At 37.7% G+C, this 26,808-nt stretch overlaps 1 protein-coding gene and 2 long non-coding RNA genes across 4 annotated transcripts; all 3 read right to left on the bottom strand.

Annotated features, from left to right (window-relative positions):
- Positions 1-4,116, bottom strand: LOC139972900 (fibrinogen-like protein A). Its single transcript, XM_071979207.1, has 5 exons — positions 3,982-4,116; positions 3,272-3,522; positions 2,258-2,569; positions 1,128-1,389; positions 1-465 (listed from the first exon to the last, which is right to left on the bottom strand). The coding sequence occupies exons 1-5, from the start codon at positions 4,049-4,051 to the stop codon at positions 203-205; spliced, it is 1,158 nt and encodes a 385-aa protein (XP_071835308.1). The 5' UTR covers positions 4,052-4,116; the 3' UTR covers positions 1-202.
- A 9,588-nt stretch (positions 4,117-13,704) lies between these two features.
- On the bottom strand, positions 13,705-15,554 carry LOC139974316 (uncharacterized). The gene is made up of 2 exons (XR_011795450.1): positions 15,204-15,554; positions 13,705-15,167 (listed from the first exon to the last, which is right to left on the bottom strand). It is a non-coding gene; the product is annotated as an uncharacterized lncRNA (long non-coding RNA).
- Positions 15,555-16,008: 454 nt separating this feature from the next.
- Positions 16,009-22,203, bottom strand: LOC139974315 (uncharacterized). 2 transcript variants are annotated; one of them, XR_011795449.1, is made up of 4 exons: positions 22,157-22,203; positions 21,909-22,108; positions 17,289-17,463; positions 16,009-16,147 (listed from the first exon to the last, which is right to left on the bottom strand). It is a non-coding gene; the product is annotated as an uncharacterized lncRNA (long non-coding RNA). The 2 variants fall into 2 exon arrangements; XR_011795448.1 differs by having other exon boundaries at positions 21,909-22,159.
- Positions 22,204-26,808: the final 4,605 nt, after the last annotated feature.

The following is a 26,808-nucleotide window of genomic DNA, read 5'->3' on the forward strand; positions in this document are numbered from 1 at the left end:
TTGAAGTCAGCTCTTCCTTGGGGTCCCATTTGTATTGCCACACATGCATGGCCCATGTTAGTCCTTGTTTTGATCCTTAAAACACATGCTTTAAAAAAAAAAAATACTTCAAGTAACAACAGTTACAGGACAGAATATTTACAAAGATCGACGAGTGTTGATATCTTCAAAAGATTCCAACTAAAAGTAAACATCTATAAAGTCAATATGGTCTCAATTTCATCTCGACAAATTTAACAACAAAACGGTGCTCACTAAGCAGCTTCCAGTAAATACCCTTCAATTCGGATCCATTGTATTGGCCATTGGGATTGAAAAGACTGCACCATTTCCTCGCGTCGTACCAAAAGGCTCCGTGGTTCTCCACAGCGCATTCAAAGTCATTTGTCCCCTCGACATTGTCGGCATTATCTCGGTCTTTGGTAGACCATGGCGCACCAAGGTTGAATATCATTGAGGGACGAGCTAAAGAAAAGAAAATCTTAATATATATATATATATATATATATATATATATATGTTGATACTAGTTGAGACTAGCGGAACACTAGTAGTTGTACTTCAACATATATTCCGCTCTGTCCACTGGACTTAGAGCACTCTGCGCCAAGATAGACGCCAACCAACCAACCAACTCTCTCTCTCTCTCTATATATATATAAACACATATATATATATTTATAAACATACAACCAACTTTATATAAACAAATACATATATATATTTTTTGTTTACTTGAATAAAACAAACGAAAATTAAAAAGAAATATATATATATATATATATATTTCTCATGTGATTTTTGTTCAGCGTCTCGAAAAACGTGGGATAATAATAATAATGTTACTTATCTACTAATGTACACAGAACAGGAGCTAGCATTACATACCCAATGTTAATAATTGTACTAATGTACAATAGCTAGCATTATAAACATAATGTCAGTTACTGTATTGATGTACAAAAGCTAGCATTACATACTTAATGTAAATTGTCTATAGTAATGTAAATTGTCTATAGTAATGTACAATAGCTAGCATAACAAATCTAATCCAGTTATGTACAATAGCTAGCATTACATACCTAATGTAACTAATCTAGTAATGTACAATAGCTAGGATTTCAAACCTTCAGATCCGGTTCCTTGGATAATATCCGTCAGGGTGTAATTGTTTTCTTCGTTTCCTATTCTGAAAATGTCATGCTCTGCGTAATGATGCATATCATCAGTTGATAAGTCAATACGGAGTTTGTACTCTCGTTGGTGAGTAATAAGATGTATTTTGTCATTTCCGAGCCAATGTTCTTGGTCGACGTCTCCAAAGCCTTCTTTATAATCAGCCCAGTTGAGGTAAAAGTCGACAGATCCGTCAACCCGACGCTGAAATACCTACACATTGAGAAAATTACGTTCAAACATGTAACGATGTGTGTCATAGTATAACGATAACTATAAGCAGAACCCGATTTAAGAGTATAATTGAAAGAGTTGTGAGCTTGTAAGGTGGCCAACCCTCACCCACCCCACCATCCCACCACCCACCCAGCCACCCCGCCCCTCGACAATGTGTTCGTTAAATATATATTGCCTTGAGTATCACATCAGTGTTATGACGTAGTGAATGTTTTATTGAGACATGCGAACGGAATACATTATGCAATATTCAATAGTAACCAATAATAACATGGAAACTTATACGGAAATGTAAAAATCACACAGTCAAGGTAAACTATGAAAAGTCGTAATACACAAAGTTACATGGCTGGAGATATTAACAGACAGACTTACATAATGCTGAAAAAAAATCTTTTTAAGAAAAGTCACCCAGGAAAGAACCTGGGAACGAAAAACGGAACAACAAAACGACAGATCCGCTCTCAACCCTAGCCCCCTTTCTCGAGACTGTGAATGTGTAATCATCTTCAGGTGTGTATCACGATTCCCCTCCAAGGGGAAAAAAGATACTACACATGATCTTAGCCAAAGGCCGAGAAGCTGATAAACGAGAATAGCCACTGCAAAATTTAAACAAACGGGACCATGTCTCCAGAAGCTAGCTAGATAATGGCTGCAATATAACTTTTTTTTTTGCACTGTCAACCCAGAACAGTGTGGCAATAGGCAAATATAAGGAAAAACAAATCTTAAAGGGCAGCATTGCATGAGGATGAGTGATCCCAAATGAAACATTCCTGACATGACATTCACGATTGACAGACAAGTATTATGAATACAAGACGATTGAAGCTGTACTCACCGTCCATCCACCTCCCGAGGTAGCCATATCACAGTAGACTTCAAATGGTCCTCTTGTCCAGTTTTTCGGCGTGATCAGATAAGTACCATTTTCAACGAATCCAGCATTATGGTAGTCAGCGCAGTCGAGAGCCAAAGTACAATTTAATCCGTTGCCATAGAAACCATCGTTACAAATACATGGTACATCGTTGAGATTCTGTTGTTGGCATGTTGCATTATCGCTGCATCGAAATTCGTAATCACACACCAAGTCTCCCTGACTACATACACACCGCATCGAGCAGTCGTTGTTTATGAAGACTTCCCCCTGCTGCAGGGGAATGATAAAAGGAAAGGCCGTAACCTAAATTGTGTGTGTGCGTTTAGTATAAAATGGAAGGAAGAAGCTTTTAGTTCGATTACCAAACCTATCATGGAAGAGCGAAAAGATCCTCATATGAGTCTTCTTACAACAGGAACCTTTTTTTATATTGTAGCACCCGCGCATTCTTTAATTGACCTCTTCATATTATAGGGAGAAAAAAGCCTGCGATTAAATACCCACAATTGGTATTGATGGGGGGATGGGGTGGGGGAGGGGGAAGATGATACAGTCATTTCAGCATTAAGGGAAGAAGAAGCTCACACTTTACTCCTTTCCCCAATTTCCAAGTAACGTGGTACCATATGAAAAGATCAACTTCGAAAATGTATGTGAAATTATGTTTTCGTTTTAAACTGTTATGACAGCCACACTGGCATTTATAGATATTTCCCATGGATTCTGGAAATATCGCATCAAATGTTATAAGTGACAATTATTCAACATATGTGCCCCCCCCCCCCTTGTCATATCCTATCTTCATGAGAGGGACATGCAGTTGGTCGTCAATAATGTCCACGATCACCAACATCTTAATTATGTTTGGCTGATGCGGTTGGAAATTTTATAAGCCAGTTTTAACGTACATATTATCATTGATTGTGATTGAATTTGAACAGTCTGTTAATTAACTATATAAATTTAACTTACTTGCAAGATCCCAACGTCTTCAACATAGCATCCGCAGTCTTCAATGGGAACACAGTCCTCCCCGTTCATCAAGAATCCATCCGGTGGACAAATGCAGATGTCAGAATCGGTACAGTTTCCGTGGCAACCAAAAGGGTCTACACAAGTTCCCAGACAGGTGCAGTTTCCCACTACCATGTTCATAGGGCATTTACTTATTTGAGACTGTTGCGAAGACATTTCCTCGAAAGTACATAAATCTATCAGAGGAGCTATGAAGAGAAAAACATACAATATATGTATTTATATATATATATATGTATTTATTTATATATATATATATATATATATATATATATATATATATATATATATATATATATATATATATATATATATATATATATATACCTACTTGAATTTAATTTCAGTAAAATGGAATAATATGAAACTGAGATCAGATACGACACGAATTAACCATCCTCTAATATAACGGCCCAGATTGAAACACCGAACTATCACACGTTACAATGATAGTGAACAATGAATTGCACTGTTGCAGAGTGCATAATAATACTACGCGGAATTACCACAAGGAATCTATGAAAGTCGTGCATTATATCAGGCCACCGAGAAAGTCAGTTTAATTGAAACATCAACAAATTAGTGGACATGCAATGGGCCTCTATATAATAACACACTCTACCGCATACAAATATAATTTTACTTACCTACGGCATCAACTACACTGCATAACGTTAACGTCACGTTCAGCAGTATAGAAAAACGGCTACTAGTCATCTTATGTTCAGTGTGTAACTTGTCTGACAGTCTTAACACTATTGAACCTATTCAATGAACTAAGAAGTATCTGTGATAGCGATACGAACAATTCCATGTGAATCACGATCTGAGTGTGCTTGTTCGCCTCTTGTTTCTAACTTCAGATAGTACGATCAACCAGTTATTATCATTTAATATTGCGTTCAAGTCACAATTTCCAAACTTTGCAATAATACTTTTGATCGACAAGACCACCTGCTTGTTTTTAGTTTTTCGAAGGAAATCAATTCACGAAGCTCAGTTACTCGTAGTGGTAATGAATGTTATCGATTAATTTAGATTTGATAATTTTGAAAGTCTAGTGGATTAAAATGAAAGTTGAAACGAACAATGCCTTTATTCATGTTAGTGGGTTCCTCTAGAACAATAATCTGCAGCAATATTGCTACATGTACTTTCTTTCTAAGAACATTTCCATTATAGCGTCTCCGATGCGAAGCTGCATTATCGCCAACGTGTGAGGGCGTTCGTACGGATATGTAGTGCTGTTTCGTGATAAAAGTACATGACCGGTGACCCCTTTTCCATTCACCGAGTATATATATATTTGGGCACTTCATTTGGGTGTTCTCAGTGTATTTATTGTAGTGCGCGTGCGCGCTACAATATTGGCATAAGTGAATGACAACTACATGACTGGACGTTGAAACTTAAAAGTTTCATATAGTCTCTGTACATTTGCAGTTTCAGAGGCTGCAGCTGCGTAGCCAACTTATTCTGAGCCTGTCAAGGCGCTCAAAAGCGCCCTCACTTTGTAAGTACCTATATGACTTACTCCCTGGCGTGTTGTCTGCTCAAAATATAACACCATGAACAGCAGAAATATTCTTCCTTATACTGCAAGTACTCTACGCGCACTACAATACTCAAACACTCACTCAGTCCCATGACTGTGAAGTTGTCGGGGAGACATAACGGTTGCAGCTGACATCGTCGTCCATGCAGATCTGTTAGCAGCAGTGGCGAGCAGGTCTGGCGTGTCCAAGCCGGTCCAGTCCTTCATGTTGTCGGACCAGTTTCTCCTCTGACGTCCTCGTCTGCGACCGACCTTTACAATGCCCTGGAGTATTACCTTGGAGATGCTGTCATGCCTTATGACGTGGCCAAACCACGCCAATTTCCAGCGTTTGACTGTTAACAGGAGTGGTTCATATGGGCCCACCAGGTCTCACGGTCTTACGTTGGTCTTACTGTCGGTGTATAGATGCGGATCTTTGCAAAGTTCTTCCCTTAATATTGCAAGTTCTCCACGCGCACTACGATACTGCGTATTTGCAAAGTTCTTTCTAATACTGCATGCACTCGACGCGCACTACAATACTGCATATTTGCAAAGTTCTTCCTAATTTTGCAAGTACTCCACGCGCACTACAATACTGCGTCTTTGCAAAGTTCTTCCTAATACTGCAAGCACTTCACATGCACTATCATACTGCGTATGTGCAAAGTTCTTCCTAATACTGCAAGCACTTCACATGCACTACAACACTGCGTATGTGCAAAGTTCTTCCTGATACTGCAAGCACTTCACGCGCAATACAATACTGCGTCTTTGCAAAGTTCTTCCTAATACTGCAAGCACTTCACACGCACTACAATACTGCGTATGTGCAAAGTTCTTCCTAATACTGCAAGCACTTCTCGCGCAATACAATACTGCGTCTTTGCAAAGTTCTTCCTAATACTGCAAAACTTCTCGCGCAATACAATACTGCGCATTTACAGGCAAATGCAGATCTAGTTGTTCTTGCATTTTCTGAGATGTTTAGATAATCAATGGACGATAATTGTGGTTGGGTTGGTTTCAGTCTTTTGCAGTAGGTATACAGCTATATACAGAGCAGAATGTACATAATGTTTACAGTAAAAGAGCTAGTGTTACAAAACTGGATACAAAGGAGGAATGTTTTTATAGACGAGAAGTCTAGTTACTGGTTCAAACAGTGTTACAGTATGTAAGACAGGAAGAAACGAGATTTTGTAGATTGAGAGAATGGTATCAAGAAAATAACAATAGAATGATATAAAGAGAATAACCATAGAGTGATATAAGAGAATAACAATATAATGATATGAAGAGAATAATAGAATGGTATAAAGAGAATAATAATAGAATGGTATAAAGAGAATAATAATAGAATGGTATAAAGAGAATAATAATAGAATGGTATAAAGAGAATAACAATATAATGATATAAAGAGAATAACAATGTAATGATATGAAGAGAATAACCATAGAATGATGTAAAGAGAATAACCATAGAGTGATATAAGAGACTAACAATAGAATGATATGAAGAGAATAATAGAATGGTATAAAGAGAATAATAATAGAATGGTATAAAGAGAATACTAATAGAATGGTATAACGAGAATAATAATATAATGATATAAAGAGAATATCCATAGAATGATGTAAAGAGAATAACCATAGAGTGATATAAGAGACTACCAATAGAATGATATGAAGAGAATAATAAAATGCTATAAAGAGAATAATAATAGAATGGTATAAAGAGAATACTAATAGAATGGTATAACGAGAATAACAATATAATGATATAAAGAGAATATCCATAGAATGATGTAAAGAGAATAACCATAGAGTGATATAAGAGACTAACAATAGAATGATATGAAGAGAATAATAGAATGCTATAAAGAGAATAATAATAGAATGGTATAAAGAGAATACTAATAGAATGGTATAACGAGAATAACAATATAATGATATAAAGAGAATATCCATAGAATGATGTAAAGAGAATAACCATAGAGTGATATAAGAGACTAACAATAGAATGATATGAAGAGAATAATAGAATGCTATAAAGAGAATAATAATAGAATGGAATAAAGAGAATACTAATAGAATGGTATAATTAGAATAATAATCTTCTTGTTACTTTATGCTTGAAATATAAAAACAAATTTTTTGATGTAAATGTTCTCTCTTGTGTAGTATAATTTTAAAGCGATCATGATTACTCTGTTAAACTTGTTTATATTTTTTATAATGCAGCTCAACTGCATGTCATGATAACATCAACCACTGTGCTGCTGCGAAATAAATTTACAGAATAGTGTGAACAAATTGCATACTGCATGTTTTGCATTTCGAGAAGGCATAATGAGTTTATGTGATTTTGACCTACATATGCAGAATATATCGGCAGGTTTTGTTAGCAATCGACTTCAACCACCAGAATGTAACTTTAAGTGACAAACTGTGAAGGGTATTGTTAAATGAACTTCTTAGCTAACTGAACAATGGAAACCACCAATTAATCCTTAACTGACGTCTAAGTGTGACATCATCAATAAGAAACAAAGCTACTAAGCATCTCATGTGGTCAAATAAATCACTTTTAAACGGCCAATTTAAAATTATTGAAATTGGATGCTAATCTTCAGAATACTATTCATTCACCTTATCAACCTTAATGCTGGAATAATGACCGCAATAATGGAAATTTAACTGGGGTTACAAAAACGTAAGGACATTTAATGACGTGCGCAAGAGTGAAGTAGGGAGTGTCCATGCATCCCACCTCCGTCAAAAGTCGGTGGAAAGGGCCGTCCAATCAGGGAAGAGTTAGATCATTACGAGTCCTGCCCCAGGATGGCCTTCCATTAAGATTAATGCCCCTACCTTAATCAATCGCATGCTGTTTGACCTTTGAAATTATGACCAATATTAAAACGGAAGGACATTTAATGACGTGCGCAAGAGTGAAGTAGGGAGTGTCCATGCATCCCACCACTGTCAAAAGTCGAAGGAGAGGGACGTTCAATCAGGGAAGAATTAGATCAATACGAGTCCTGTTGCAGGATGGCCTTCCATTTATCAGTCGGACGCTGTTTGACCTTTGAAATTATGACCACGTTTCGAGGGCCAATACTAACGATTTTGCATTCATTCGAGCATACTTCCGTCCGTCGGCGGTCATCATTTCACATTGTATACATGAAATTAAAAGAGGCCCTTTCATTTCTGAGTATTCATAACCTTGTAAATTGAAACTTGTCCTCGAGACTGTATCTATATACTGCTCGTAAATATACAGCTATAAACACAAATGTATATATTATGAAACAAGCAATATTCAATGAGTATAATAAAAAAGCACAATCATCTGTAGATGAGCGAACAGCTGAAAACCACAAACAATGTCCATTCGAACGCAAAGACGTGATCATTTGCAATAAAATCAGAATATCTTCAATAATATGGTAAAATCGATTTTCCTTGCTTTAATTTCAGTTTTTAAACAACTCGCTCTTCTTAATAAATTTCTGTATATTCAATGTGCTGATATTATTATGCAAGAGACATTTCTTTTTCCAAATATTCATCAGTCGCCCGAAAGTGGATATTTCTTTCGAGCTATAATATTAGGCGTTCCCTTGATCTGCTTCGCTTGATTAGAACTTTTGCTCACCTCGGTATTAATTTTATGAGTTTTCGATCGCTTTTTATGGCGAAAGGGAAGATTATTCTTTCCTAAGGTGAATCGATTTTTTTTGGCACGGATCGATCATGTGTTCATGCACTTCGAGTACGTTATGATCAAATATCTTTTGATTAACTCTGCATGTCTCAGCAAATATTGCTTTTCATCTTTCAACGAATGTTAAGAATGACCTATACACCTTTACCTCTCTCTCTCTCTCTCCACCTTCAAACGGACCAAAAACGCAGGCATGCAGCTGGCTCCGCCTCTCTCTCTCCACCTCTCTCTCCCTCTCCACCCACCTCTCTCCACCCGCCTCCACCTCTCTCTCTCCACCTCTCTCTCTCTCTCTATATATATATATATATATTTATTAACGACTTTTGTGACACAGTTTGCACTACAAATATTGACGACCAATTTCAGTTATTTGAATAATAACATAATGTAATTAGGTAGGTGTCACAGAGAGTAAATAAATAAATAAAACCCGCTGGGAATGAGCGTTGGACCCGCCGCCGCCAAAATTATCAACAAATGAGGGCAAAGTAGTATACCAAAGCTGGTAGTCTAGTTTTCATCGACAAATTTCTGAAAACATAACACCTGTGCATATTTTACGGTAAGCAAATTTTCGAAATCAGAGTGATGCCTTCTATCAACCCCGAGGAAGCCATTCTGAAAATCAAATTAATATCTTTGTCGACAGACCATAATTAACATACCTAAGGCATATTCAGCACTGTGTAGCATCAGTATTATAAGTAAACGGAGAACATCTGCAACTCATGTTAATGTTAATGTGTAATGAGTTTAGAGAACGATTCAACCGCAAGGCACCAAAATACGAAGTATCTTTATGATAAGCCGAGACGACCATCTCAAATTCGTATCTGTTCCGTGACTTAATCCGTTTCTTGTTATTAATTTTATTGACTTAAAATGGAACATTTCAATCGATAATCTTGCGTCCATGGTATAGTTTTTTCATCAATATATTATCCCTTTCAGAATAAATGTGTTATTCTCCTTTCTCTGGTCCTTTTGTTTCAATTATTTCAATTGTTTCAATATACGAAAAGTTTTCGTCTTTCTCCTGCACGTAATCGATTAACTTTCATTTCAAATTGAGAAAAATATAACGTCCAATATCGTAAGTCTACTTTTATTCATTTAAAAAAACAAAAGATGTAGGCATAAAACAAAGGTAAAAACTGGGTATATCGGTTTCCACCACTGGAACTATTTATGTAAAGCAACAAACAGTACTATTACATATTAAAGATAAACACATCAGTTTTCTGGTGTGTTTATCTTTAATCGTTTTCCGTCGTACCATCTGCAGTCGTTCTACGGGGGAGAGGTTGGGGGAGCGGGGGTTGAAAAAGTAATCTCCTTGGTCCTAGTGTGTGTTTCCTACTTGAGTAGACCGAGATCAGTCGGGCAGTTTGCTGCGGCAGGGGGATTTGTATCACATTCTTTGTGATATGTAGTTATTTCGGTATAACAATTCTTTGCAATCGTTTGTAAACGTGTCTGGAAGCAGAAGGCTTACTGAACATTCATTTATCGGGAAAATGATTCGAAGATTACATAATGTGTGAATACCAGTCTGTAGTTTATGCTTCACGTCAGCTGCTGTACGAAATAGAGTTTAAGTCTGCAATAGCTTAATGGGTCACGAAACCTATAGATTACTATGTTACTTGAGGATTGTAGTAGCAATGTTCTTCTGATTGGGCATCTGATTGGCAACGGGGAGTTTTGAATTGTAAATATTAATTTCGCATGCCTCCTGCACATAAGGGATCAACGGCATATGTATACTTGAAACAACCTTTATGATACACATGATGCAGGAGTCATGAAAGAGGCTGTGGCACTTGGGTTATTTGAGAGATTATACACACTGTCCTCCTATCTCAACAACTTAGTTAGCAACTATAGGTTATATTTCCAAATTCCAAACATTGGCAGTTACTCCACTTTGTTTTGTCCTTCTTTAGTAATTGAATTGGATCGGTGAGGGGGTGGGGTGGGTTTGGTTTTGGGTTGATAGGTAGGGGAGGGGGACGACCGAGAAAGAGTTTTGACCAGAAAGGGATTTAATAACCATCCTCTATCTCCATTATTTGACTCACATGTTACGTCATATCCTTTACCCGACTTCCACGAATTAGCTTTCCTGTCTTTTAATGGAACAATTCTACCCGTGTAAGCTTACGACTGCAAGGTGTTTGTTATAATTTCTCAACGTGTGTTACATTTATGACCAGTCAACCAATTAGAAGGACTTACTTATTAGATGGTTACACTAGCAGGAGTCTACAAATATTAAAACTACAAACTCCAGACCTGCTTCTACGCCTCAGCAGCCTCAGAAACCTATCTCTGAAGCAACAAGTATCACTGTCCGTATCAGCCGCTCTGGTCGTCATGTTCACGGTAGCATATGCCCATTAAAAGCCCCATTGACCAACAGTGATTAAGTAATATGTTCTCTAACTCTATAGATCAGGGGTGGGCAACCTTTTTGAATGAATGGGCCAGATATTAGGAGTGGAAAATTGACTGGGCCGCACCTAACCAACGACCTGCTGTTGATTTCAAACCTTTGATTCCGAGGACTTTCAGGCAATAGGTGTGTGTACTTAATCTGTATTCACAATGTCAATACAGTACAGTTGATATTTAATGGGGAAAATAGCATCATAATAGCAACATTAGTGCCGATAAATTCTAAGCAGCTAGCTCGTTTCTTGTGATGTAAAATATATTGATTTTTTTTCTTGAGACATCTCACGGGCCGCACAAAAATCACTGGCAGGCCGCATGTGTTGTACGTTGCCCACCCCAGCTCTGGATAGCTGACGAGTTGGCCATTCATAGCACCATCAATTTTTGCTAGCAATATCTATAACATATCTTAGTATCCACACTATAGTTTTCATCTTTGTATTTTGTGTGTCCATTCATCGTCGATAATTGGGGGGACATCATCGTTTTATTTCACATATCAAGCATAACCGGACTCATTCAATCTAACTTTAGTTTGGATCCTCAACTTCGTACCTTCAAGCGAGGAATATCAACACCAGCCTATTCATACTAGTGTGTTGAACTACTCAGCTTAGGCTAAACAGCGGCAGACATTTTATCTAAAGATGTAGCTAGCTATAATTCGCGATAACATATCTCTTCATATCTGCATTTTATCCGGTTCGTAATTTAGCTAGTCCTTGTTACATTTTATCTGTGGATACTACTATACTTAGTGGACTTAAAAGTTACTGCAGAGGATTTGGTACTGGGGGATCGCCTAAAACTCACTAATCGATCACATATTCATAGACAGCGCCATCCTTTTGAGAAAGCTCGTTGTGCTATGCATTCATACCCATAGTAATTTGGCGAATTACCGCCATTCTAATTACTCGTTTGTGAACAGGTAGAGTAACCAGATGTTTCATCTGCGGGCTGAGGGGAAGGGGGACAAAGAGTTTCAATGGGTGGGGGAGGCAAGTTTTGCGCGCTACAAGTTTGGTCATTTTAGGTACTCTTGCAGTATGCCCCATTCCCAAACACTTGAAACCATGGTAACGGTACCGTTAGGAATGTTTCTTTACCCAATTGAACAGTTTATTCCTGAGTTCCTTCAGCTAAATTGTTGAAGACATAGTGCAAATAAAAATATGAACTTGGTATATTGTAGGGAAGTCAACCGCGTAGCCAGGATTTGTTCTTATGGACTCGGTGAAGCGGATTCAATTTATTGACCTGTCAACGAATACGCTTTGCGCTATCTGCGTGGGGTCCAGGGGCCGCCATAGACGAGAGGTCCAGGGGCGAAGCCCTTGGAAGCTATACGATATGTTGAACTTCAGAGGCTTCAGAGCTTTCAAAAGTTATTCAATCGGCCGAAATTTTAGTAATATTAATTTAGATATAATTGTTCGAAATACTGCATACGATTAGCTTAATATTGATTTGTTGGGTAGAAATGATTTATGTACAGGTAATAACTCACTCAAACTAGATGCTCATTCTGGGTTGCCTAGTCAAATTCGTGGCACTGTGGCAGTTGCCAGTAATACAAACCAAACGGGCTCATAGAGATAACAGAAAGCAATATTGATATGATAATACTTAACTTGAGACGCAATTGGCTGGTATTAGTTTGAGAATCCCCGTCAATTACGGATTAACGTCAACCGCGATCTGCAGGTTTAACTGAGCCTTTAAATGAATTTTGAAATTATTCGTCCAATATTTTTGTATTGCCCACTAATGTCATTTTTGGGCAAGTGGGTTACTGATACTCAACGAGCTGCCGCTTCAGTTCCTGAGCCAATTGGGAACGTCTCCACTTTGACAGAACCCAGGTCCTCCCAAGTACCCACCACCACTCCCGCTCAGCTCGTTTTTTTTTTAAATTTGTCTTTGTAACAGAGGGCCTCGGGGAAGATATATAGCTCTGGCTTACCGAATCACCCTCAATTCAATAAAGTTTAAATAAAATAAATAGAATAGTTATTGTGGCAGATGTGCATGTCTGGCCTTCACCAGCTACACCTCATCTAGCACAGTGCCCTGTTATATCAGTTACGGATATGGTAGGCCATACGGGAAATAATTGCTTATTTATTATTGTTTTCAATAACAGTGCGTATTACACTATAGCGCAACTAAAGTTGCAGTTCCAACTAAGCAAAGATGGTCTATTTCATGCCGGTATTAATTATATTTCATGCCGGTATGAATTATATTAATGACGGTATTGATTCTATGTAATACTGGCATTTGAAGCTGCATATGAAGCTGATTGACTGAGAATTAATGCCGGTATTTAATAGAATTAATACCGGTAATAATATTAATTCTTACGGACCTTAAATCAGCAATTATTTCCCGTATGGCCTACCTTAAGGCCTGTATGGCCCACCGGAAGTTCTACGGCCATTCCTAGAAGTGGTCAGTCTACCCTCATCCCTACCTCAATCCCTAAATCTACGGCTGCATCCATCATTATCAATAACCCATCTATAGACTCATCAATACAGACGAGTCATCAATCAAGAGAAAGAATTACAACGTGATTGACACCAGTCCTCTTATGACAACAAGGGATATGAAGAAAGAAACTCAAGCAGAATATGGTTTCATTTATCAAGTTATTATTGAAAGAACTAACAGCAAGAAGTACAGAATACGCGAGAAGTGTTAAAATAGAAAGTTAGAAACCAAAACCGGAGTAAATGAACAGAAAAGACTTAACAGAAACAGAAGCTAGCTGGAGTATCTTTGTTCTTTGAGCTCGTCAAGTCAGCTATACAGCTATACAGCTGTAAATATATATATATAAGTTCTACAGCATATAGCATATATATATATGCTACACAGCTATACATATATATCAGCTATACATATATACATATATATATATATATATCAGCTATACAGCAACCATACACAGAACTACAACAGAACAAATGTGTGAATATCAAGTAACAACGATTCTTCACCAGCCGACATTGAATGCTAACAGTAAGTAGATACATGTTATTGGCTTGTTTATGACGTACACCTGGTCAGTTTATTTACGTATGTCAGATGACTATGAACAGTTAGTAGAGTGGACTGATTCCTTTGCATGTGAAACTCTCCAGGAGGGCACCAAGCAAGTCGGTACAAAAAGGCCAGAAATCATCTAAAGGAACAATTCTGACAATTCTCCACACAAAAGACTTGTGCAGAACTTTGAGTAAAATGCGAAGAATCCAGCGAAATAGACATTAACTAGGTACAATAGAAAGTCATCAAAACAAACAAGTGGCAGTTAGAATCCTAAAAAAGGAAAATGATGATGATTCTTTTTTAGAAATCAACAGCTGTTCAAAAACGGTGACTAAATGATGTCTCGTATTTGGAGAATCTCATGACGAAGATTGGTTCATGTGTGAACGCCGCAAGGAATGGGCTCATGAAGAATGTGTAGACATTACTGATCCACAATTGTGTTATTGCAACAATTGCTTTGATTTTGGTAACTGAAAGTTAGAGAAGAGCATGAGGTGGAAATTTGTCCTGTGTCTTAATAGAGAATCACTGGTTATGATAACGTACCCACAATGCACTTAATAGATCAGTCATGTGCACATATGCCTATCATTCGAACGCTACTGTAGGTCACTCTTATTTGCCTATAGTTGCTTGATTTATTGTTGTTCGAGACATTTTCACGTTATCTGTTTTGCATGCTTCATAAGTTGTACTCCACAAATGTTATCCAACATTCTGTTAGCCAACATTGAGGTGCCAATCTGTGAGGCTTAAACCTAAGTTGGTATTTAAGATAACAGGGTCAGTAGCCTATCACGTAAACTGTACTCTTTCTAATGGTGATCTGCCTTAAGGCAGGTCCCTCACCAAACACAAAATCATAATAACCGCTCTTCTGCATTCCTCTTCATAGTGAAATAATTTCTGCCATCTCTGATATCATCCATCAACATTATTCTCTTTCTCCCTCTTGGTCGCTTCCCGTTCATTCTACCTTCAAGCACATCTTTCAGTAGTCCGTCATGTCTCAAGATGTGCCCAATCCACCTTTTCGTTCTCAGCTTAATAGTTTCTCCCAGCCTGCGGACCTCACCAACCTTCTGTAGAACTTCCTCATTTGTGACCCTGTCTGACCACTTTATGTTCTCAGACTTTCTCCATAGCCACATCTCCAATGCGTCTATTCTTTTTCTGTCCTCTTTCCTTAGTGTCCAGGTTTCTGAGCCATACAGGAATACACTCCACACAAAACATTTCATTAGTCTCTTCTTTAATTGTAACTCAAGACTAGCAGTAAAAAGAGAGTTGTGTAGTTTGAAAGTTTCCTTGGCCATTGCCACTCTTGCTCTGATTTCGGTTTCCTCTCTCTGATTTCGGTTAATCCTTTAATTTTTGATAATCAGCCTGCAAGTTTTGTTGGTGGTGCCGGGCCGGCACGTGGGAAAGGGGGCTAGGCGCATGTCCAAAAAGAAGTTTTCCCCCGGAGTTTTACTATTTATTTTATACTAGGCTTACCTTTCGTCTATAAGTATGTTTAATGATCGTTCACTTATACTGTCGCTGATGTTCGTCAACAATTGCTGAGTGACGTCACGAATCTTGACTTCAGAGAAAAGTATTGTGCGTCTCAGGAAATATCTACAACAACTCCGCCCCTTTAAAAATCTTAAATCATTCAAAGGTACATTGTCTAAAAGATATATAACACCTAATGTGTCTCGTTTCTAATGGCAACATCATAACATATGCTACTTTCACGATTTGTGTTTAGTTTCTAATTATGTTTTTTATTTATTAAGTTGCGGTTTGTTCAGTTTTGTTGCATCGTCAGGTGTAATGCTCATTTCAAGACATTTCTTCACTTTCAACCAATATTTTGCAGTTGCTGGATTCTTGAACCCATTTGGTCCGCCGTTGTGTATCCGCGCAAAATCCTCACAGGTAGGATTATGCTCTAGACGGGAATATGTTGCGTACCGTGCCATACAACCCTGTACAGCCCGTTCACTGCAGTTAAAGCTCGCTGAACACTTCTGCCAATCTGTGGATGGAAATAGCAACTTAAAATTGTTTTTTGTACAGTTTGTTAATATTTAAGTAAACTATTCATTATTAAAACAACATACATACATATATCGCACGGTGTAATTGTTGGATACTTATCTGAAGCACAAGTAAGCCAACTTTTCGGTATACTTACAGAGGAAGGGTGGGTCTGTGAGGGTGAGATACCCGAAGGAACAGCCGGAGGTTCTAAGCGTTTCAAATATTCGCAGATGACTCGGACTTCACAGTACACACTACAGCGTGTATATGTAATAGATGTATTGTTGAATTGAGTGAGTTGCGTGCTTTTGTGATTTACTAACAGTTACTATACCATTGCGACCGTGTGCTACTTTATATAAATATTGTTGCATGCTTATTCATGAAAATGAATGTAATAAATCATCCTCTTCCCTAGCTCTACACCCTACATTAAGTCATATCATTGATATCGTGGTAAATCGTAAATATTATGATGTGAAAATAATCATCATTTCGCACGGAGTCAACGACCAACATCGCCATTCACTATATATCACGAATATTGTGAAGATCACGCGTCATAAGCATGATCAACGAGTGATGTAATGGAAATCATTTCCACGATAACGAATAACAGCATCAAATGCATTTGTTAACCAGTTATGAAGCAGCAAATTTACAGTCAACCAATCATGATCATTGGCAACAATGATGGTTTACGGCAAAGATCAACTTCACATCCACAAGTATTATCAATATCATCCTTTTGATCACGCGTCACATGTCAGGCATGATGTTAACAGGCCCTATTTTGCCCTATATTTCATGATTATTACCATGATCTATAACATCACAAGTTTGGTGGCCGAAACCACAGGTATTATTAGTATATCCAAGCAAATTGGTGGCGACATTTATGGCAAGCATGATAGTAAATAATGAAACCCGAATCATTGTCAACAATATCAAATATCATTACGACATGTATCGTTATATTAAATGTGAAATTGTCGTGATCACGCGTCACATACATGACTAGACCATGAGCGACCATACGATAAACAACATTTGATACAACCGGCCACAGTTACGACCATGCATAACCTATGATACAAACATGTAATGCGCATGTGCAGAAGTGTGTCGATACGTACCTCCATCCAGACGTCCTCCCTTCAGCCTAGCATCCTGCCAGTAGGCTTTTTTTGATTTGGTAAGGACCACATGACAGGGACCCTACATCCATACGACACAGTGGGAAAGGTATCATGCAATTGGACTGTACAAAACAGATGCACTTTAGGCAATCAGGAGGAACTGGTCCAGACGCTACAGAATGAAAGACAAATCAGTTATATTCGTTAAAACAAGGTTAATACTTTCAACTTACAACTGAAATATACTAAAGGGCACTCCATTTTATATAGCAGGTGTGTTTGACCACTTAACACGTCGATCCCGATCTAAAATGTCTAAGAAAAAAAAGGCTAAGCGATACCTTCTACTATTCTGATGCCTTCATTCAATGATCTCTACTTGACCTCTGCTGGATTCTGTCTGTTACTATCACCTTTAAGAACGAGCCGATGGAATACACTCATAAAGTGTTATGTAACAGGTGAGGTATTTTTCGAGTTTTTTCCACACTCCACTCATCTATGAGTATGTCTAACCTTGGCTCCTAGGAGCAAGACAGCGTACCAGGTCATGTTCCCGGGGTCCTCTGCATGGAAAAATTGTGACATAAATGCTGGCTTGGTTGAGCAGACGATATGCCTTTCCAATGAGGATGGGGTCTCGACTTCCGCAATGCTAGTTTCCCCTGAGAGAGGTAACACTGCTTAGGGTTACATCTACTCACAGTCTACAATGTCCATCTTGGCGTCTGTGGAAATTTATTTGACTAGCAGGCCCTCTCACCTTCATACTTCACCATTTGAACAAAATGGCCTATGCCCAATGAGCTATCCAAACACATAACCTGTCAATGACTGCTATTCCCTGGCCATGCTGTTGCCATTCTAAATAGGGTGCGTAGGGAGGCTATTATTAAAAATATGGGCGTCAGAGATTCATTTAATTGGCTGCCAATGGTGCTACAACTGACACTGGTCTCTTGAGTGAGGATCTGAGGGAGCTATTCATGAAAGGAACACAGGAAGCTAGAGCATTGTTAGGTGCGTCAAATATTGCTTCAGACTTACAATCTATCTTTACATTATCATCAACGTAAAACATGGGGAACGATTAAAAGGAAGCTTGCGGGCAACTAGGAGTGCAACTTTGGTGCTGGCAGACAAAGAAATTCTGGCCGAATCAATTTTTTGGGCAACCGCTCCGAAAACTTCCAGCTTCCGCTGAAGGGGGGTCGTCCAAAGCAGCAGCAGAAGCTTTATGAACCAGAACAAAGACAGCAGGGTCTAGTGGTAAGTTCTTTTTAGTGTCGTTTAGAGACAACTTTTGTTTTAAACTTACAAGCGATACTTGGGTTCTCCAGGTTGTTAACCACCTTACGAACATTAATATCCCAATGTTATAGTCAGTCAAGAGCAAGCCAAAGTCGATTTGCAGAGATCCAAGCTCTCATCCTAAAGAAGGCAGTAGAGTTGGTTCCCCCAAACGAACTCACACAGAAAATTTCTAAGCACACTGTTTGTGGTTCCCAAGATTCCATTTGCCGAAGAGGACAGCGTCTTACTTCGGTTTCTTTGGAAGGTGGAAACCTTCCAGTACTACACCCTGCACTTCGGTCTATGGTTACCCCGTTTCTTTTTAAAAGTTACAATAGGAAGTTCATGGCAGGCCATCGGCGACTGCAAGGAGTAAGCCTCTTTGTCTACCTAGACAATGTTCCTGTTTCTATATCGGTCCCATGTAAGGTTAAGGGATGAAATGAACTTCCAGTTGGCGAGCCCAGCATTCATGGTAAATCTGAAGAAGTATGTCTTCACTATAAGCAGAAATATAGTATTCCTGGGTGTAGAAAAAGATTCCATTAACTTTCACAATTCCCTTCCACAGATCAAACTGAAGGGTATCAAGAAAGATTGTCAGAATTTGTTCAACTGCAAGCTATCAAAAGCCTGACAATTAGCAAACACTCTACTGGAAATGGTAGCAGGGAAGGGGGCTATCAGATTTTCGATGGCTCATGTGAGATATCTCCAAAGGGCATCGAATGCATAGCAATTCACAAGCCTCTAGATTTCAAGGCTTCAGCTTACCTTATAACAAAGGCCCATTAAGAGTTGAAATGGTGGATAGAAGAAAGCCATACCCAAAATGGTGCTTCAATCTAAACTATAACCAGATATGATGATTCAAACTGACCTGTCAAAGTCAGGTGGGGAGCCGTTTGTGGTATGCAACAAATAGGGGCCTTTGGTCCCAAAGAGAAAAACATTGGCATATAAATGCACTAGAGTTACAAGCAGTGCTCCTAGGTCTCCCAGTGTTTCTCAAAAGCGATATTCAACCTAAAGATTCCAATACAAGTCGGATAATACCACCACACTCAGTTATAAACAAACATGGTGGAACAAAAAGCGGGACATTCAGTTTGCTTGCACAGCAGATTTGGGTGTTTTGTCAAAAGCATCGGCTGACACTCACATGAGAGCACACATCAGGCAAATTGAAGGTAGAGGCAGACTTTCTGTCTCGCCATTGAGAAGATGTGTCAGACTAGTGGTTAGAAAGGTTTAATTTGTACCTGCCATAAGTATTGGAATTATGTAAAGGGAACAAACATTATATAACAGATCCCAACGCACCCACTCTATTTGTGAATATTATATGTTTTCTTTTTAATTATTATTATTTCCCTTTTTCATTGAATTACAGGAACAATCCTGAGGGTTTGAAGAATAGGATGCAGTGGAAGATGTTCCCTTTGCATGGTTGTGTGATTGAGACTTTGCTTGAATTTGCATTTTGAAATTTGTCCTTCTGGGCATATTAAGAAAAAAAAAGAAGTTCTCCACTTTTGACATCTTTGCTCTTCTATATTGTAGCTCAAAAGAAGAAAGAGAAAACCTTGTTATTCAGGTGTTCAAGCTTTAATTGTTTTTGTCTTCTCTTTGATCAACCTGTTACATAACCCTTTTGAGTGTATTATATCGGCTCGTTCTTAAAGTCGATAGTAACATACAGGAGCCAACAGAGCTCAAGTAGAGGTCATTGACTGAAGGCATCAGCCTAATAGAAGGTATTGCTTACCCTTTTTGTTTTTGCTGGAATTTAACGAGATCGACGTGTTTAGAGGTCAAACACACCTGTTATATCTTATGCAGGGGTCTGTAGTATGATTCCAATATTATCGTTTTTGAATATAAAAACATCACTTATGTCTGTGTGTACAATCCTAAGAGGCGACAATGGACGAAAGCATGGAGGGTATCAAAAGAATGCAACAAACAGTAATTCGATGGATGTGTCTGTTGTAAATTTGCATCAATGATCGATCCACAATAACATGCACCTGTTTGCTTAAAGTACTACTAAGGACACCTTTTCAATATGCCCATATTCAGTATATCTGTACATTTGAAGTGTTGAAAAATCTGAGAAACTCGTTATATATGTGCAAACTATGACTTGAAGTGTTGCGCTCATCGAAATTTCTTATTTTAGCCCCTAATTACAAACCTTCATGTATCATTTGAATACTTGATGTTCTTATATTTAAAAAAGATCTTAAATTATTTCAATAAACAATCGCCTTTGGCTAACATCTGTGTTCAGTGTCCTTGAAACTAAGCTTGTGAAACAGTGTGATAACAGAACAGAAACTTAGTCTGTCACTCCCTGTACGACAATGTGCATACTTAGCTCATATTTATTCATTAATAAAACTAGAAATTAGGCAAGACTTGTAAAATGGTCCATCTTTGATGGGTTTTCATGGGAATCGCAGCTATTTTCATGATTTATAATGCCTATTAGAGTGATTAGGACAATGTTGTCCAAAGGTGTCCGTAGACCTAATTTAAGTTCGCCTTTGGTACAGGTGCACGAGAATGGAATCTTTCCGATGTTATCAATCAAAAACGATTGTTTTAAATATCAAGTATAAGATTGTTCCCACTAAGTTACTTCTATACGCCATGATATATAGGTATAGTTTCAGCTGTGTTCAATACTGTGGCAAACGTTCCATAAAACCAACATGCAGTAACGGAATGCAGCCATGTTGGGATTTCCTTTCTCAAGCGTATGCATGTTATGCCGTCTAACAAATATTTTCAAGCACGGACTAACGGCCATAAAGTATCACTTCTTATCTATAAAATCACGTGAACTCCAATTCCAACAAATGGTTTATCTTCGAGTTCGTCGAAAAGTCCGTATACATTTGGTAATGAAATAAAATATTTACACAGAATGTACTGCATTGGAGAGCTTCAAGTATGCTTACTAGCCTACACTAGCAATTCGTTTCTCATGGATTACCTTTTTTTTATTTATATTTATTTTTGGGTATATATTCAGGTTCTTATTGTAAGCCAGTGTACAACTACCGTATGCCTATAGCATATATGGTATAGCCCCATAACATGCCACACATATCAGGCAAAACTGCGGCAAATTGCAAATGCTCTCTTTAAGTGCCTTCTGTTATGTGTAATTGGGCAGGTCAGACAATCGTTCAGCTAGTCAGACAAAATTCACAATATTGTTTAAACTTATATCCATTCATGGACGGAACGGTATACATTATTACAATATAAATGCAACAGAGTTTTTAGACCATTTTTATAAAGTGAAAAACTTACCTGCCATAACGATGAGAAGGAGCAAACCCCATCTAGTTATTTGTGGTATCATGTGCGGATGCACTGTGCTACAACTCAACTTCTACTATAAGTGATCGAATGAGCTATTTCTGGGACGGTCAGATTATATGAAATATTATAATTAGTGCAGCCTACAAAGAATGTGTACTTGGCGAGCATATTTCAATACAAAGTGCAGCCTACAAAGAATGTGTACTTGGCGAGCATATTTCAATACAAAGTTCAACAATGCTTGAAACCACCAAACTTGCTCTTTCAGTTATATGCTTAAAAGTACATCAGTTAAATTGAAGAGAAAGGCAAATGCTGACCTTTGAGACAATTTTCGTGTGAAACTTGTTTAAACAAGGAAGTTCAAAAGCAGTTCAGCCATGTTTGTGCATTATAGTTGATAATAAAGTAGCGCGTATCGGAAATCACTTGTATAGCCTACATGTAAGTTAGTTCTCCTTTCATGTTATGAGTCACATTTGCAACTTGTGAAAGAGAAACTGAGTGCAGTATAAACTACTTCACGGGTCAAGAGGGTACTCTCTTAAAATGATAGACTGAAGAATTCAGTCTTCTTTGAGACTGAAATTTTTTTCAGTGTTATACACTGAGCTTAGACTGAGAAACACCTACTTAGACTATATTATCAGTTACACCGTTCAGTCGCTGTTTTGGACTGACTGTATTAACCAATCAGCTAATCACATGTGGCATGGAATCTTACCATTTTCAGTCTCTGTATTCCACTGAAAAATGTATCCAATCAGAGAATAGAAATGCGCCTACGTCATCAGAAAACTTGCAAATACGCCGTACAAATATAAGTGACAACGAGCGCTACAATTTGTGTACATATATACTACTATATTCTTCGCTTAGCCAGGTAATCGCTGTACTGTACGTACGCACGTCGTACACACTGTTAAGCATGAACGAGACAGACGACCGTATGTCTAAGCTAGGGTAAAGGTTATAAATTAGCAATGGCTGAGTCTTTAAGAACTTCTCTTACAAATAAAGGATTCCACGAAGAAGTGATAACAGTTTTCGAGGGTATGTATGTATGTTTTTTTGTTGTTTTCCAATGAATACAGAATAAAAGCTTGGCAGTTCGTAACGTTAGTTATTCTAGGCTTGTGTGCGAGGTAGGCCTAGCTAGGCTGTACTATAGCAAATAGGGCCTAGGCTATTGTTATAATTGGTGGGGCCTATTAACACGATCGTCGGGCGAATAAGCACGCCGGTCCTGCATATGTACCCGATCGTCGGGCAAATCAGCCCGCCTGTCCTGCATATGTACCCGATCGTCGGACGAATAAGCAAGCTTGTCCTGCAATATGTACTCGATCGTCCCAAAATGAATCTAGCCTAGGCTAGGTTAACCTCATAACAAATACTTGAACATAATAGTGCTGAAGAAATTGCAAAACACAGTACTATTATGCATAGATTGTAAGCACCCTTAATTATTTGAAAAATGTAGTTACTGCTACAGCCACTACCGCATGAAGCTAACACGATTCTGTTAAACCATTACCATTGTATTTAAATCATGTGGAAACTGGAAAAGAATTGGTATGCTTTTGTTATTTTATTAAACATATAGTGGGCCATCAGTCTTTATTATAAGATTTTACAGTAATATTGCCATTCACTGATCTTATGAAATCAGTTTCTTTTACAAGCAGATAGACATATTAGTGAAATCAGTAGGCTAAAATGTAAATCATATTCCTTGTTCACTAGTTTTCTATGCTGATGTAATGGAATCAGGAGATGTCATGAACAATTTATCCTTAAAAAGAGAAATTTCTGAAAACAACTAACAACAAACCTTGCTTGGTAACCATGTACCTGCCAAAATCAACATGATAACCCATAAATGTTAGGTTGAATTTGAATCCACCTTTACATAACACATCTCACCCGCCATGGATGACATATTGCTGCCTATCGTGAATTGATATATCTCCTTCGTACAATGCCAGTCATGTTCTTGTTTCTCCATTCTCTCCTATATATTATTCTAGTCTAGTCCACATCAAACTCTACCTCTCAACATATCTTTTTTTAAGAATATTTTGATTTATACCATATTGCTTGTCCTTTATCACATTTATTTTTATCTTCACCAAACAGGAGGGCACAGATATTGAGAGCGCAGCACAGGGCAGACAAGGACAATATTGGCAGCCTTTCATCCTATCTCTCGGACCAGAATTGAACCCCAAACAATTCTTCATTGTGGCAGATAAACTGGCCATTCCAGCAGGGACAGAGGCGTAGAACATACATTTAACATAGACTATGCTCCCCCTCTACAACACTAGTTTTGTGAGTTCCATGCTTCCATGGTGTATGGAATTTTGCAACCAACAGAAGTGAAGTCTCTCGTCCGTATCCTTGCCACATCTATAAGGGCAGCCAGCATGGAGTAACTTCAAGGAGTGAACGTTACTTTTTTATTGCTCTGTAGTCCGGAACCACGTGTGTAGCTTTAAAAGGGTCTCGCGCAAAAGAATGTCTAATGCCGGTAATCTGACCTAGTTTCGAATGAGGTGTAACAGAAGTGTTAAACACTGCCATCGATCCCAGAAAATACAAACACAGCTTGCTACCGTCGGTAATTAGACACTAGTGTACAGTCAGTACATACAGCTGCCATCAATACCCACATTACAGTGTATAAACGATACAGCGATGAACATCTCAGGTCCAGCTAAAGATATCAAGGTATCACGTTTCATTACTGTCTGTCTTTTTTAACGACACGAACAAACATCACTTGCAAGCAACAGAAATTTAACTTTTTCAGATGGCTGCATGCTGTTTTGGACAAGTCTTCAATGCCTTTAAGGAGTAACTAACACATACCCTAAAATGTTAAATTTATTACCCGGAGTTTACCAACAGTTTTATATGAATAGGGAGGGCTCCAGAAATAAATATTTAATTGATTTTTGGTTTTTAAAAATGTTTTTAAATGATACTGATCTAACTATGAATGTAATTAAACAAACACCTAGTTGCCAAAAAACTTAGTTGTATGATTTTTCGAGCATGTTATTTTAATGTTTACTTTAATGTTCCCACATTTCACTGCACTCACTATGTTGAAGGTTTATTTAATTAAGCAATTAATTAAGCTAATATTATTTATTGTGCACAATATTCCATAATTTGTTCCATGAAAAGCAAGTAACCTGATTATTATAAAGTCAGTAACTGTAGAAAATTCCATTTGAGAATATCCTTTCCTCATTATTCCCCCCCCCCCATTTTTTTAAATTTTAGTGATGTAATGAGACAAAACTGTTTTCAATTTTTTAGTCGACTCTCGAGTGACATTTCTTTTTCAGCTAGAGGCCGACATTAAATGATTCACGTCAGATAATTTATAAAACTTCAAAATTTGATTGAAATCCCAATCAAAATCACTATATATGATTACTATCAGAAAGTTAAGAAATAATTGAGGGTGGTATAATAGTCACATGTACTGTTTTTGCATACACATTTGCTTTATAGGAATGCCATATCATGAAATCGTGAATGCAGTATATAATAATTCATGTTTATATAATAGCCATTATGAAGTTTGTGCCATTCTGTCAACTGCTTGTAATATTTTGTTTTGTGTGTGCTGGATAATGACTTTCAGCAATCGCCAATCTATATCATTGAAACACAAAGTATTAAATGTTGACCGTACTGATATATAGTTTAACCATTCTTAATATTTTATAAATAACCTGCTGAAAATTTGTCATATGTTTTCCCCATTTTGAAATCATTCTAAGCAATTGTTGCTACTATACATTAATGATTCACAACTGGAAAAAAGGCAATGTAGCAGATCCATTGTACTATTGTCGTGTTTCCATTCTATCCCTTTTGTAAAGGCAGGATCGTATAGTTACTATATCCTTTACAGTGGAAAATTTAAAGTTCAGTGAGATGGGATCAGCTGGGTATATAACGACTCAATTTACAGCTGTGTTGTCAATGAATTCCAGGGTATTACCACCTGGTGGTGACATACAAAGTATTTAAAGTGCTTTCTGTTGCAGTGGTGTTGCCAGACATTTGAATCTTGGTTGGTGATATGTCTATTTGTGAATTCCCTCTCGGGGGGGGGGGGGTCCCAGGCCACCCATTGGCGACACCACTGATCTGTTCTCAGCTCACCTAATCCTTTTCAAAAAAAAAATTAAAGAACATTTTAGATGGCCCAATTCAAGCAGAAATTTGACAGATTAATATTGAACTGAAAATATGTCACTGTTATGTAAAGTATCTTTATAATTTAAAGGTTTGTTGGAAAGATAACATGTTTTGTTGAACATTCCTGAGAATATTGTAGTTTTGATTTCTGTTTTTTTTTTAATATGATAACAAAAATTATATAAGAATATATAAGTGGGTTAGTGGAAATAAAATTACTGTTTGGTGGATATTGACAATTATATTTCTTGATGGAATACCATTTTTAATGTACTTTGTGTGTGACTGTCGCAACGATTTTCTGGTCTTTATAGCCTAACATGATTGGATGTGAAGGCGAAGTCACTCCATGAAGTAGCACCTTTCAGTAAATTCCCCTGCATTAACAGATCATTGAATGTTGTCTTTGATGACCTTAAATGCATCTATATTGAAGAATTTCAGCACTTAGCCAACACGGAGGATCAATAGAAAAGCTTGTTCAATCCAGAATTTGCAGTTTATAAGATTGACAGTATAGCTGTGATGTGTAATAATTCAGTCTAAAGGACCGACTGTTCAGTCTGATATCAGTCTAATAGACTGAGCGTATTCAATCTAATTAAGAATGGTGCTGCAATAAATCAGTCTAAACTGCTGACTGTTCAGTCTAAAGTGGTTTGAT

The sequence above is a fragment of the Apostichopus japonicus genome, chromosome 9 (assembly GCF_037975245.1).
Source record: "Apostichopus japonicus isolate 1M-3 chromosome 9, ASM3797524v1, whole genome shotgun sequence".
NCBI classification, from domain to species: Eukaryota; Metazoa; Echinodermata; class Holothuroidea; order Aspidochirotida; family Stichopodidae; genus Apostichopus; species Apostichopus japonicus.